This window comes from Notechis scutatus, chromosome 2 (genome assembly GCF_049901735.1).
Source record: "Notechis scutatus isolate UNSWTSFEM ecotype Mainland chromosome 2, rNotScu1.2, whole genome shotgun sequence".
NCBI classification, from domain to species: domain Eukaryota; kingdom Metazoa; phylum Chordata; class Lepidosauria; order Squamata; family Elapidae; genus Notechis; species Notechis scutatus.
The window spans coordinates 80,462,079-80,478,332 of NC_142010.1; the positions used below are offsets into that span (position 1 = coordinate 80,462,079).

General features: G+C 35.9%; 1 protein-coding gene across 1 annotated transcript in view; it reads left to right on the forward strand.

The window, feature by feature from the left end:
* TRPC7 (transient receptor potential cation channel subfamily C member 7) overlaps positions 1 to 16,254 on the forward strand; it is a 131,118-nt gene that overhangs the window by 41,896 nt on the left and 72,968 nt on the right. Inside the window, 1 exon segment of the mRNA XM_087955275.1 lies at positions 13,522 to 13,704. Within this exon segment, the coding sequence (XP_087811401.1) occupies positions 13,522 to 13,704 (183 nt within the window).

Below are 16,254 nucleotides of genomic sequence, written 5' to 3' on the forward strand. Positions count from 1 at the left end.
GCCCCGAGTGTTCCTACCACCATTGGACCATTTTGGCCTGTGTTTTCCACATCCTCTATAGCTCCTCCATCAGGCCCTGGTACTTCTACAGCTTCTCATACTCCTTCTTCCTGGTGTTTCTGTCACTTGGCCACTACACCTATTTTGCTGTTACCACTACATCTATCATCACTGCTTTCTACTGGTCCTTGTATATTACCATGATACCTGGTTGATTGGCCAGTACCTGCCAGACAATTTTAATCTGGAAATCCTACAGAATTTTAGCCCTGTTATTCTCTACAGCCCACCGAAAAATCTTCCATCTGGACTTGGGAGTTCCATCCCATGCACTGTGCAGATTGTCCTGTACCCAATGCCAGCTATTAGGCTGTACCATTCAGTACAATTCAGGTTGTCCAATACCGCCCCCCTCTCCCACTAAAGTGGTTCTCACATACATGTATATTGATAGATAAATATATGGATGGATAATACATGAGACAATTTTCATTGAATGATCAGATTTGCGTTTAGTTCTAGTATTGCATTCTTCTATTGAGATATCCATTTATCTATCAGGAACAGGTGCTTTATTGTAAAATATGCTTGGAGATATCAGTCAGGAAGGAAAACATTTTAATTAAGCTGAGAATCAAAGCATTGTAGATTAGTTGTGATGTGAAGTTGAAAGCCATTTGAGATTAGAGTGGTGTGAAATACCGGAGCCATCAAGAATTAAATTTTCTCGGTAAAACTTCATAAAACTTTAAATTGAGGTGGAGGCCATTTAGTATATTTTAAAAACGGGAAGTTTAATACATGGAGGTCTCTCACAGAAATAATAAGCTTTAGTGTTTATTTTTACTTTATATATGATTACTCCCAGCATATACTAAAATAAACAAAACAAAATAAACTTCTTTATTTTATTTTATCTAACACATTGTTTACCTGAAATCTGCACAAGAAACATTCTCTGGGTACTGAGAACTTGTTTATATGCAAGGATGCTTCTGTACTTAACAGCTCCAAGATTCTGATAATTCAGAATCTTGGAGCTGTTAATTATAGAAGCATCCTTTCATTTTCTCTATAAATTCCAATGAACAAGTATACCTAAAATAACTTCAACTGCTAATATCCACATCCCAGCAGGAATAACCTGTTAAGAGAAGGATGAAACCTGAGCCCAGAACAGGTAAACAGCATTTTACTTTTTTCAAACTCCACATTTTCTTTCTTTTTCTAGCATTTTCCTTCATTTTCTTTCATTCAGACACCTCCTTCTGATATTCTGTTCTCTTTTCTATTAACACATATAACCATCAGTGAAAACAGAGTGGATTTTTTTTCCCAGTGCTCAGATCTCCATTCTTTCAAAGGACTTCTGAAGTTAGAATAAGGATCATACAAAATTTGGACCGAAGCTACTTGGGATTCAAGGTTCATAGACTACCCACTATTCAGGCAAATCTCCTTTGCCAGAAATACTATAGCTGCATTCATATACCTCAGTTAGAAGTGATCTGCTGACGAATGCAGAAACAAAGACATTCTCCTTTTAAACTTTTATATTTCTGTGTTGTTCATCTTTGGGAAGAGAGAGAGAGAAAAAAAGAGAGAAGAAATGCATTTTGAATTTCAAATGTTCTTACGTATTGCCAGCAATATTGAGGAATATTATTAAAATGCAAATGAAGGATGGAAATAGGAAAAGGGAAAGTGTTAAATTTGTTTTTCAGTGACTGGTCTTTAACCTAGAAGATCTGCTTATATATTTTAGCATTTTCTGAAGAATAAAAGTAAAGCTTTTTTTTTTCATTTATTTGTAACATTTTTATCCTATCTCTGCTTCTCAAAAATAAAAGCAAAGAAGGCGTGTTACTCAATTCAAGTGACTATTTGACACAAATGGACACACAAACATATTAAGCTTAATTGTTTCTTATGTATATTATTTGTTTTATTGATACCTCATCTTCCTTTCAGAATTTTAAAATAGTATATAATGTTCTTATAATTTTATCCTTATAACAACAATTCATTGAAATGCTGGGAAATAGTCATCCAGCCTAATGTGGCTGAAAAAGGACTCAAACCTCCTTCTCCCATTCAATCTATATCTTATGCTTACTGACTCTCATATTCAACTAATTGACCATGTATGTGTCATCAAATTAGTGTCAACTCATAATAACCATGTAGACTTTTCTCAGACCAAACTGGTCCTTCATGTCTCCCAGGAGTGCACTCATTACTCCTATAATCTACCTTCTGCAGGCCATGATCTTCTCTTTTTTTTTTCTACTTTGTTAACAAAGACTTCCCAAGGAATAAGTTTCCATAATTATCCAAAATATGATAATATGAGCCTGGTCACTTGTGCTTCAAGTTAGAATATTGGTTTGACGTATATCCATTAATGGGTTTCTTGGCTATGCATGGCACTCCCAGGGATCTTCTCCAAAACCAAAGATCAAAATTGTCAGTGTTCCAACTAACAAATTCCAAACTAATAAATTCCAAGACAAGCATTTTCTCAAGGTTCCATTTTATTAGAGTTTCATATTGGCACATAAGGGAAAATCCAAATTTGAGAGTTCCAGGTTTTCCCTTCCCAATAGAAGTTCAAAGATCCAACCCCTGCACCCACCAGTCCATCACATGGTCCAATCAAATGTCGTCCCAACTGGAGACAATCCTCCAGACACTCCTCTCCAGATGCAGGGTGTCCTTGACTTTCTAAGAAAGAATTTTGTTGAGTCTAATCTTCCATCGCTCTGTGAAATCCCCCTTCCCAAATTCCCAAGAATTAAATGTGGCAGCTTCGAAGCTTCCAAGTAATATGGCTTCCAAGGCTGACATCAATACTCTTTCTATGTTACTATTTCAAAGTGCAACTCTCACTAATACAGAGCATCATGAGTAAAATAACTACCTGCACAATTCTTTGTAGGTACAGATACATCACAATATATGAATATCTTTTCCAAAAGTTTTCATACTCTAACAAGAGCTAATCAGTGTCAAATTTATTGACTGCCAATTAGTTTATCATTTGCTACTTGATCCTAAAAAGCAAATGGCATCCTAAATGCTACGTCTGATTGCTGTACCTATAAATATTTACTTGGACTTTTTATATAGTTGAACTTTTTTTTTCATTGTGCTGTTTGGCTTTCATTATTAGAACTTGTACATTATTTGGATTTTTAGCTATCAAAGTAGTCATCTGTATCATGAAATTTATTGAGCTTATTTATTGAGTTTATTTATTTATCTGTGGCATGTTGAATGCCATCTGACCTGAGGATCCCATCATCTGGATGCTATAAACAGGAAATGCATATTTTAGTCAAATAAATTTTGTTTTTGTTCTTCTGCACTGACAAATGATAGCAGTTTATGTGAATTATGTTCCTGTCCATGCAACAGTGAAGGAATGGTTTTGTTCTATGTCTAAATTACAGAATTAATAATGTAACCTATGCCTGACCCTGGCCTCCAGTTGCGTAATTTGGGAGGGGATGCAAGCTTTATTTAGGCATCAATGTTTATCAGATTAAAGGCAGAAGTGGGGACATTTTTTTTCCTTGCAATATAATTATAAAAATGAAATACAAAGCATTGTGGGAGAGTTCCATAAGATTCAGGTTACTGAATTCTGGAATATTTAAAATGAAGCTTAGTCATTTATGTGTGAAAAAGAAAATTTCTGGCCAATTGAAAACCTTGAGAAACAGGAAAAACATTCAGAACAAATTCTGAATGCAAGAAGTATTCCTATTATTCTTATTAGAAATATTAAGGTTATGCAATCAGCACTAATCCAATTCAGTTTATCAGTTCAGGACATTGATATAATCTAATTTCAGGATTCAAAACAATTTGGAAAAGTAAGCTGAGTCAATTTTCTGTTAATTTCGAAAATATAGTGTTGTCATGCACAAAAGTCCCCCAAATCTTCAGCAATTGATTCTGTTACATCCTACTTGATTGAATGATTTAATGCAATCTTTTATTCAGAAATTTCATGTGGAGATGTATCAAACCAGCTTCTAATTGAATCTCCAAGATGAATCTGACCATAGCCTGAAGAAACAATAAATCTAACATTAGATTACTTATGGACCATTTGCCATATATAAATAAAAACTTATGGATGAAATTGCCTTTCATTTTCTGCCTCAGATAAAATCATAATTGCTATCTCACTCAAGGGAATTCATTCCAAAGTGCTTATTTAAATATCTATGGAGATTCTCAGTCATCCAGGTCAAGGTTGCCCCAGAGGTGCTTTTTCCAAAGGCAGAGCTTGGATGAGAAGCTAAACATCTTCAAGGACAAACGAAGAAAGTCCAGTTGCCTTTGAACAAAGCATTTTGGGTCAGCCAAGGGAAGTAGCCGTGTTAATTTGTAGAACACCTTAAACACAAACTCAAGAGCTTTGTAGTACCTTGGAGACTAACATTCACATAAACCTTTATAGATTCCCATCTTTCTTCATCAGATATCTGGAACTTCCAAAGAAGATTTTATCTTTATCTATATTATCTATATCCATATTTCTATATTTCTATCTATCATCTATCTATCATCTATCTATCAACTATCTCTAATGCTAGCCAGTTATAGCTAACTTTCAGATAGAAAGAGAGAGGTGGTATATGATAGATCTCTATCTATCTATCTATCTATCTATCTATCTATCTATCTATCTATCTATCATCATCTATCTATTTATTTAGCTAGCTATCTCTATAGGTGAAAAATGCATATAACTATTACGTTTCAGCTGCAAGTTCCAATCCTTGGCAATCCTTGTGCTCTCTCCCATAGTCTTCTCTGATTCTTTCAAGGGAAAGAGAAGTTTTGTCCTTACAATAACTCCCAAACTGACACTGAGATGATATTGCTACCTTTGGAAAGGTGTATACAACTGCCTTGACTTTTTGATGGAAGACAGGCAAATCCCAGAGAGGGCAAAGAAAAGGAAAAGGAAAAGGTATACAATCGTATGTTTTACTACTAGTTGCTCTTTGGAAGCTGATAGAATTCAAAACCAGAATAGAAAGTTGTGAAATGAAAACAAACAGACAATAACTTAACAATTTAAATGGCAACACGGAGCAGATTTTCTATTGTTTTATATTTTTAAGCTTACTAACGCTCTACCTACCATGGGGCTGATCTTTATTTACTTTTCACAACGCCTTTTGAACATTTAACCAGTCTTAGACATTTACCTCTATCAGCTTAAAAAGCTGCTTAAATGCATTGCTCCCTGATGCCCTGCAAGCTGTTTGTTCACTGTTTCAATGGATGATATTTAAATAACATAACAAAACACCATGAAAACAGTTTTGGATCATTCAGAAAAGCCATCTAATAATTTTTAAATATAAAACAAATGAATCGGTATTGCAAAATCAAACCATAATTAGAGATCCTTAGGTAAGAAATGATGTATTACATGTAAGACAGAGTGTACATCAATATTACAAAAAGGATCAATGTTATTCTAATTTGACTTTCTTGGCTGATGTGTTTCTTCTCTTATGCGTTTTCCACCAGGCGCACTCAGTATTTGACTGCTTTCCAAACATATGGGAGCCTGCAGAAACAATAAATAAGTAGAAGAGAATTCAATTTGGCAAAATGCATATTATGCACATTTTTCTTAGGGTTGTTTGGTAAATATTTATAAGCACTCGTGGTTTTTGAAGTGTGCAGCTCTTTGAAAACTGGCACGGGAATTAAGACCCGTTTTCTCTTGCTCTGTGTCAAATGCTTTGCTTGCTTGCTTGCTTCTCACTCTCTCTTTATTGGATCTGAATTAGAAGGCTGACACCGCAGTTTCCCACATTTAGAAACCCAACAGATTTTTAATGAATGAAAATGTGGGTAAAAACTGCAGCATCTGAAACCAGTCCCATCAAGATGCTTAGTCTGTTATCTAATTCTCTAACATAAATCCCGATGCTGTAGTTGGACAATTAAATGCACTTTACAGGAGTTCAATATCAGAATGGAATAGATTGAAGAGGTGAAAATGTTGGGGTGAAAACACAGATCTATTTTCCCTTCTTGTATATGTAGGCCATGGGAATACTTACACAGAGCTACCAAAGATTCTCCCAGTATGCATTTTTTTTATTTCATTCATGTTTTTACATTCCTAGACTGTTTCAAGGGGTTATCAGTTATTATATTAACATGAAATACATTTGTTTTGGCTTTTGCTTTTGCTGAAACCTGGGTTTTACTGGGATGTGTGTCAGTGGTGGGATTCAATTTTTTTACTACCGGTTCTGTGGGTGTGGCTTGGTGGGTGTGGCAGGGGAAGGATACTGTAAAATCTCCAGTCAGATGTGGTATTTGCAGGTTCTCTGAACTACTCAAAATTTCCGCTATTTGTTCTCCAGAACTGGTCACAACCTGCTGAATACCACCTCTGATATGTGTAGGTTTTATATTATATTTTTAGACAACAACAAATTAGAGTTTGAAACCTGACCATTATGAAGCTTTTCAAATTCCAGAAATGGTCTTGAAGAAGATTTTACATAAAGCTCTTAAAGAACAAAAAATGTGCATGGCCCTGATACAGTGAGACAATTCTTGTTTATACAATTGTACACCCCTTCTGGATACTCTGCATACTGAATATGTTAACTTAGTTCATATTGTGGGATCTTTCTGGATTGCCAAACCAGTACCTCCATATACTTCAGAATTGAAAAACACATCTGAAAAGACAATGATTTTATACGTTGTCTTTTCCCCCCGAATTACTGATAAACTCAACATTCTGCTGTAATTTATAGTTCCAATAGTAGCATGGTAGTGATTATTTTTCTTTTTATGTTGCCCTTCCCCCCCAAAACCCCAGGGAAGCATATTCCTTCATTTTGTATTTCTCACAGTGATTGTTATATTGAAATTAATCCTAGATGGTATCTATGTAAACTTTCTTCTGATGTTCCCTAAGTTTTATTTCCAGTATTACTCAAAAAACAAAAGGCCTAAATGACACCTACTGCCTCTTCTTTTGGCTGATCTTGGATCACAAAATAACGCTTTATTCCTTGGAAGTTTTCTTTATCTCCAAGATGCCACATCTTGTCCTTTCATGATCTTTATCTCAATTCTCTGCAGCAAACTCTCAGATGTAATAAACTGTATTTGCCAATATTTACTGAGCACAGTGTCCTAAGAAATGTAGTAAAATAAGGGGCTTTGGGGCTGCAGCATATTGCTGTTTGTCAGTTGATACAAGCGTGTGATTCAACATGATATTTTGAGATCAGAAGTATAGAAAAATCTTTAATATATATCAAAGTTTTCACACTCTGCTTTTCACAATTGCCCAAATTAATGCACAGAAATGGGAATAACAATTCCTATGCTATACAAACCGTAGCCTGATACCAATGCCCCATTCAATTCAGGATATTGTGCTGATGGAATGCTACCCATCTGTCCATCTATCCATCCATCCATCCATCTATCCATATATTTATGTAGCTCAATCTTATACAGAATAAAGAGAACAAAGAAAGAAAGAGAGAAAGAAGAGAAAATGAAAGTGCAGGAAAAAAGGAAAAAATAAATAGAACGAGGAATCTTCCAATTTCCTTTGCAGCAAATGCAAATATGATGATAAATTTATCGCTAATTCTATTATTACAAAAAAGTTATTTTTTTATTATCCTTTTTTCCTAATCATCAAAACCACAGGTTATAAGTGCATTTTTTTTCCATTTCATGCAAAATGTCTTTAAGTGGTTTCCAATCAGTAATGAAATGCTATGTATCAACAAGGGATCCCATGATAGCAACCAGTTTTATTAAAATTAATATTTTCCCTTCAAAAGTTATTGTCATTGTCTTTGTTGCACTAGAATTTAGCTGTTCTCCCAATTACAGGGGTAATAGCTTCTGCTTAGCCAACAGCAAGGACAGCTGCCTCCACAGGGTAAAGCCATCTTTTCCATTGAGAAAAATGCAGATACCACACATAGAATAAATCATTTTTTACTCCAAAAATTTCATACATAATTCACACTTTTAGGCTGGCTAAACCATAAATCATGCTAGAGATTAGCCAGCCTTATTTCTGCTGCCAAATGGAAGTGTCCAGGATGAGAGGACATTACAAGAAGCCTGGGGTTTCGGTAAGTTTTATAAGTTAGTGTGCTCTGGACTGCACAGTCCCATGTCTCTTTCTACTTTCCTTAGATGTGATACAAAATTCACCATGTATGAAGTCACAATCTTTTTATCCTCAAGTGGAAACTTGTATTAATCCAAAACTTTTTTCTAATAATATCTTATCCAACTCCACAACTCTCCTCGTCACATCAATTCTCTTCTTTGGTACAAAGGTATTGTGCGACAGCCTTACTATGGAGTCACTTGGGCCTATTTTATCACAATCAGCCCATACAGTAGTGCAATCCCATGCTGTGAGGGGTGAAAATAAGCACCTTTGTACCTGCAGAAGATTCCATGTTCAATCCATGTGATTTGTAAGCAAGGCTAGAAAAGCCCCTGCCAAAAAGTCCTGAAGAGTTACTGCCAGTTATTGTTGACAATACTAGGCTAAATAAAATAATGTATTGATTCAGTATAAGTCAGATTTCTAAATTGTTGACCCTTTAAGAAAGAGTATTGGGAAAGATTTGCTCACATGTTCCTGTTGTATAGGATCATACAGGATGTCATGTTTTATTAAGGCTTGAGTAATGATAGTCAGTGTTATCTTAGGATGAGATCATAGAAGATCATAGAATAGCAGAGTTGGAAGGGACCTTGGAGGTCATCTAGTCCAACCCCTTGCTGCAGCAGGAGAGCCTATTCCAAATATTACCCTCTACCTAGGATCCAACTCACAGCCTCCTGATTGTGAGGCGAGAGCTCCATCTCTAGGCCACCAGAGCTGGCAGAAGAGATGATGTAGCATGATTGAAGACAGCACGTCTTTAAACTGGGAACCTAATAATTTTTACAGGTATGGTCAATAGGTTCAGAATTTCAAGAATAATACTAAGGTTATTAGATTAGGGGGCTCAATTTGCATAACTTTATAACGTCTTCTTTCAGTACATGCAGTAGATTAATCATCTCTTCACCAACTTCAGTGTTAAGATTATGTTCAGTTTATATACTAGAATATTTGCGTGTCTACTCATGTTAATAATTATTGCTCCTCAAACCAACTATTAATAAAAGAAATTCCTGTTAACTATCTCCTATTAATAACATAATTAATAGGAGATAGTTAACAGACACTTCCTTTATCAGAATTTATTGATTATTTATTATACCCTCCACAGGATTTTAGGGTGATATCCTTCTGTGAGGTAAGTAAACAATTCTAAGGAGTCAGTTTTATGCCTGCAGGATAAGGATTTCAATCTAAATCCTCAATAGTATGATTCTGAAACTAATATACTTTAGGGACAATTTTTAACTGCCATTCCTCATTTAACATATAACATACTAATTAAGTGCAACAAGCATAAGAAAGCAATTTATTTACTTGTGAATGTTGATATACTATACTTTTTAATAGACATTAGGGTTCAATTCAGCACAAGGGAAATTCAAAATAAAGCAGAGTAGTCAGTTTTAAAAGGGCTGATCCATAGAAGGCCTACACAGAATTCATAATGCTGCAAAATAAAATGACACCTCACATCATCAACATATAGTTTGAGATGTCTTAGGTTATGTTTGATTGCTTAATTATATCTCTCTGAATTTAATTAACTCATTAAAGTTTAATTTACAGAGATATCTTGAGTCTGGGAAAGCTTATACTATAACTACAATTTGTATTTATTGGTTTGGTTCTATCAATCAACTTCATATTACATGTGTATGTAATATATTCTTATGGAGTCCATAGAGAGGAGCCTGTATTCTTAGCAGCTGGCAATTGAAGAAGAATACTGATGGTTAATTTCTGCCTGAATAAGCAGACCTAGGAGAGCTGCTAATAGCCAGGAATACACCCATCCTGCTTTTTGAGTAGGCACAAGTCACAAATTTATGCGAGGACCACTTACACATCTGACTGCTTTTGGTGTCTTATTTTGTAAAATAATTTATTTGCCCAAAGAAGAAAAAAGTATTTGAAAAAGAAATTAAAACTAAACTAAAACATGGCATTAAATATAATTATATCAGAGATTATTTACTTTTTGAACAACCAATGCAAAGTTGACTATAAGAGGACTTTCTGTTTCTTCTGTTTGTCACATAACATCCTCATGTTTGTCTATTATTGTCAGTCTTTTGGTGTAGACCAGAGGTGGTATTCAGCAGGTTCTGACCAGTTCTGTAGAACCAGTAGCAGAGATTTTGAGTAGTTCGGAGAACCGGCAAATACCACCTCTGATTGGAGATTTTAGAGTATCCTTCCCCTGCCACATCCACCAAGCCAGGCCCACAGAACCGGTAGTAAAAAAAAATGAACCCCACCACTGGTGTAGACCAGACTCAAACATCAAAGTTGAGAACACTAAAACTACCTTTGCAACAGTGGTTAATATCTGTAGCTCGGATGTAGGATGAGAGTGAATGTTCATTCTCCGAATTTGTGGGTTGGTTTCCAAGTGTTTCATTACCAGGCTATGTAACATCTTCAGCGGACTTTAGGGAATGTCGTGTCAATGTTCTTCTGTTAAGGGCTATAGTTTTGGGTGTGTGTCAAGTGAGGGTCTTGTGATGGGTCAGTTCTGAGTCATCAGTGAGTCTTGTGATGGGTCTTGTGATGGGTTTTGTGATTAGGAGATTACATCAGATCAGGTCATTGGGAGGTGAACTGCTGATGGGGGGGTTGTTGCATAGGTTGGTCGAGGGTTGGTGCTGTCTCTTGTTGGCTGTGCAGTTGATTTGGATTCTGGGGGTTCGTAGGCTGGTTGTAGATCAATGTGTCTGTTGATGGAATTGCTTGTGCAAGGCCAGGCTTTGATGAACTCATGAGTGTGGTGGGTGGTAGTGTGATCAATGATTTTTGTGTTGATCTGGTGCTGTTTGGTGTCAGTGTAAGTAGAGATTAAGGATTTGGGTTCGTGGCATTTGACTGCCAGCTGATGTTCATGTCTCTTGGTTTTTCTTGAAGTTACAGTAACAAAATCTTGCAACTTTGAGATTTAATTTTTTTCTGCATTTCTTTCTATGCAGCACCTGGCCAGATTACACCCTGTTTGTCAGCTTCTCCTAACAGATTAAATTTGGTTGTATTCTGATCTTTTTCACAGAGAATTATCCTGGAGAGAGGCAGGCAAATGGCTAGGCAGAGCCTCAAATCTTTTAGATGTAGTCTAATCCTGGGCTGATAACAATAAGGTGGCATTAACCCTTTGTCTCCACTACAAACCTGAATCTAAATCTAGCTATATGAATCTGCTTGTGTTCAAAGGAGGAAAAAAAAGGTTGATATAAAGGAAGTTTTTACAGTACAAATAGCAGATATGAGAAAGGGTTAAACTCACTGTTCCCTACATCAGAACATCATGCCATTAGTTTTAAAAACACATTCAGGTATTGCATTTGATTTGGTCCTAGAATTTTAGAAGGATTTCAAAATTCATTGCACACTGCCTTGCTCCTAGGATAATGAAAATTCCACAAATATGCTTTTCTGTTTTTTGTTTTGTTTCATCTTTTCTTTTGATAGATCTTTTCTTCCCTTCAAAGTGCTCACTGCATTGCCCAAACTCTATGTATCCATTCTTTGATTTCCATTATAGACTCTACTCTTCTTTGTAGGATAATCCCCATAAGAACCATGTGTTCTTCTTCTGAATATAGCCATCATAACTGGGAGAGCTGTTTTGTTTTGCTTCCATCACCTTCTCTTACAATAACGCACTGACTTAAAAGCATCCAATTGTTTGTCTACTGGATACAATTTTTTCTTTAATAATCCCAATACAACTGTTGGTGATATTAAAGAAAAGAAAGATAAAGTTCATGAAGGCAATCTGAACATCACTTTGAATAGTGACTTTAAACTTCAGTCATTGTTTACAAAAATGCAGATAAAATGGCAAGCATCCTTAGCAAGCTTTAGCACTTTCACATCATTGGATTATAATATAGCAATCCTTAACATATTCACTATTGTACAGTAGAGAATAAACTCCACTGAAAATGTTAAATTTGCTATGTTCTGAAGATAATGCCTTAGTTGGTATTTTCCCTAATATTCACAGAAGTCTTTCCTCCATGAAGAAACATTCAGAATAGAATAGAATTCTTTATAGAATAGAATAGAATTCTTTATTGCTTTGACACACAAGGAATTTGTCTTGGTGCAAATGCTCTCAGTGTACATAAAAGAAAAGATACTTCGTCAAGAGTCAAGAATCATAAGATACAACATTTAATTATAGTCATAGGCAATAAGCAATCAAATTATACCAGGAAACAGTCAATATAAATCGTAAGGATACAAGCGACAAAGTTACCATCATACAGTCAAAAGTGGGAGGAGTGATGAGAAGATTAATAGTAATAGTAGTGCAGACTTTGTAAATAGTTGGACAGTATTGAGGGAATTATTTGTTTAGCAGAGTTCGGGACAAAACTGACCTTGTGTTTAGTTGTTCTGGTATGCAGTGCTCTGTAGTGTCATTTTGAGGGTGGAGTTGAAACAGTTTATGTCCGGGATGTGAGGGGTCTATAAATATTTTCACAGCCCTCTTTTTGACTCATGCAGTATACAGGTCCTCAATGGAAGGCAGGTTGGTAGTATTTGCTTTTTCTGCAGTCCTAATTATCCTCTGAAGTCTGTGTCTGTCCTTTTGGGTTGCAGAATCAAACCAGACAGTTATAGAGATGCAGATGACAGACTCAATAATTCCTCTGTAGAACTATATCAGCAACTCCTTGGGCAGTTTGAGCTTTCTGATTCAAAAACATAATTCCATTATTTAAAATGTAAGATGTTATTGTACAAGAATATTTAAAAAATATTGGTACAGATTGGTTATTATTTAAGTTTTAATGAACTTTGAATGCTTTCATATTTTTTTCCATGGCAGAGCAAAAGCACCTTTGACAGCTACATGATCAGGAACAAGTCAACAGATGAAATATTTTTCAGCTTGAAGATTCAGGAGTGGAAAAAGTTGTATATAACACAATTCTGTTTGTCATTAAGGTTTTTTTTTTATCTGCTAGGGGGAAAACACATGTAGAGAAAGCATAGAGAAGCACAGATATCATTCATTTTCAAAGCTTGCAAACATCCAAAGGTTGTATCCAATGCTCTCTGCTTATGCAGGAAAGATTTATCATTGCCCGCTACATTTGTCTGCAGTTTCCTGTAGTTCTGGAACCCCTCCAAACGTCTTTCTGTCTGCAGTAGAAGCTTAGGGACTGCAGTGGAGGGATTTGCCCATTGTACTCGATACAACTTGTGTTCACGCACAAGTCTATCACAGCCTTCAAGTTTGTAGCCAGTTTAAAGAAGCCAGTTCCATGCTGTATTGGTTAAAACATTGTTTGTCTCTGTTTCACTAGAATGATTATAGGAAGTTATCTATGCAATGCAAGGATTTTGTGGTGGGCGTCCTGGATCTCTGCAGAGACACAGAAGAAGTAGAGGCTATTCTGAATGGTGATGCGAGTGTACAAACGTGGCCTGAACATCCCCGTCCAAGTTTGAGCAGAATCAAGCTAGCCATTAAATATGAAGTAAAAAAGGTGAGTATTCTCTTGCTTGTTTCCTTAAAAATTTAAAAATTGGATTTCTTCATGGATTACCTGCTCAAAGGACTGCATGTAGACAAAACACGTAGAGCTTAAAGTAATGGCAGAGACTAAAGGTGAAGGATAGTAGCAATAGCAAGATAGGAGGAGATTGTGGGTTGTGGTGAAAGATGGTGACACTTAACTGTGGAACCTACTTTGAAAGTAGTTCAATGACTCTAAGTCCCAAAGGACTGAATCAGCATGACATTTTAGGAATAGATGCTTTTTGCAAACTCTCTCTCAACTTTTCTTGAAATAAGGCTTATTTGAGTAGTTGGATAAGGCAGGAAAGAACCTGTAGATAAATCCATGAAGCATTTTTATCTAACTCCTGGTGATTCTTGGGAGTTTCTATTAAGACACAGTAATCCATTCTATTTAGAATGAAAAGAAAACAGTGCTGAGCTATAAAATAGAGTTGTTTACCATGTGGAAAAAAATCTTGATAGTATTCTAATACAGTATAGCTTTACATTTGTTGTGAAAAATATTATCCCTGTCTGCATGTTAAAGACCTAAAGGAGAATAACATATATTCAAAAGCTACTTAAATTGGAAGTAATGCTAATCAGCTGCCTACAGCCTGCAATCTCCAAATAGGTTTGTCTAATAATTGTTGAGGATAATAGGAGTTGCAATCAAACCCATTTGGAATTTGCCAGGGTGGGTGGACATTGCCCAGAGGGATTTTTTTTTCAGACCAACTTTGTTAATTATAGAAGTTTATGTTCTACTTTCTTCTTTGATGATATTAGGATCTGGAAGAGAGAGGTTGTTTTTGGTATTTTTATATTGCAATATGTCTTTCTTTTATATTCTGCCGTCACACATCAACAAATATACCTCTGTATAAAGGAAGGATGCAATCTTTGTCTATCTCGTATTATAAATCAGTCTCTGGGGCCCAGTGCAGCACAAAAGCGGTGGATCTTGATTAAAATAGATAGGCTCAAAATAGCGCTTCAGAGACTCAAAGAGAAAACTGTAACATCATCATTGAAAAGATTCATTAGAATTGTTGCACAGGAAAGCCCTAGAGCCTTCTCCCACTTCATTAACTGTGGCCAAGGAAGCTAGCAATCATTGTCTTTCTCATTGCTGATAAATTTTGACCAAATCCATATCTCCTGGATTAATGTGCAAATTTAACTAAACCAGAATTTGCCTTTTCATTTCCAGAATATTCTGATGCACTTCTCCACTCAACCCCAAAAAAAAAAAACATTAAATGATTTTTAAACTGTGGATTTTAAGAGGAAAAAATATTTTAAAATGTATAATTAATTGGGGATTTTCATAGTGAAATCTTTAAAAGGAAAACAAATGAATGCAGAAATAATCCTAAATGGTTTTATGGTTAAATAGAAGAGAAATTCAGAGATTTAACCTTGGGCTGAAAAAGCCACTTTGGTCTCTAATTGGGGTTAAAAAAAAACTGCTGGAGATTATGAATGGGGTGGTGGAGCTTATGGAAGCTAGGTGTCCTCAGCTATTATAGGTCCTAATCATTAACTTTAATGTGGTTTCTTAATGTAACAAAATGATGGACTAGAAGCCAAGAACAAAATTCTTAACATTTAGTCCATAAACCTTTGCTTTAGTCCATAAACTGTTGAAAATGCAAGTTCTTTTCTAATTTAAGTCAAGGGCTGGCAAATAATTTCCTGTGCTGGAAAACAATGATAGAAAAGGGGGCAGGAGATGAGAACGGTAATATTATATTGAATAATTAGGTCGAACTCAATGTGGTTTTCCATATCACAGACCATTGTAATGAGGCTTTAATTACCTATTGTGTAAACTCTCTTGTGGGCTTATAAACCATGGTTTGGGCTTAGGCTGATGTCTACAGTACTGTTGGTATTTTTAACAGGTTATGATTAAAAGAATTGTGACTTAGCATGATATTTAAAACTATGACCAATTAACAGGTCATTTTAAAAGCAAAAATAGGTGCCCCGTAGTCAGAATTAGGCATAGAGCTCAGGGGAGAGTACATAAAAGTTGTGGTGGCACAGTGGTTAGAATGCAGTACTGAAGGCTATTTCTGCTGACTGCCAATTGCCAGCAGTTTGGCTGTTTTCATTCTCACTGGTTCAAGGTTGACTCAGCCTTCCATCCTTCCAAGGTCAGTGAAATGAGAACCCAGATTGTTGGGGGCAACATGCTGACTCTGTAAACCGCTTAGGGAGGGATGTAAAAGCACTGTGAAACGGTATATAAGTGGTGCTGGGCATATTTCTTAAAGTTTGATGGTGAGCCAGTTAGTTCATTGGTATAAATAGAATCCCGCATTTTTCACTACACCAAGTATCTTCAGTGGACTGTGGAGTTGAGGGGATGGTTGCAATTTATTCTGTACCCTACAAGAGTCTGCAACAGCTGGCAGACCTGTGGGCTCCCACAGTGCTCACTGAATCCAAAAAGGGGAGGCTGCAAACTGAAATAACTAAGCAGAAGAAAATAATAAATTGATTGCTTAGAAGTAGGAAAAGCTTGTCA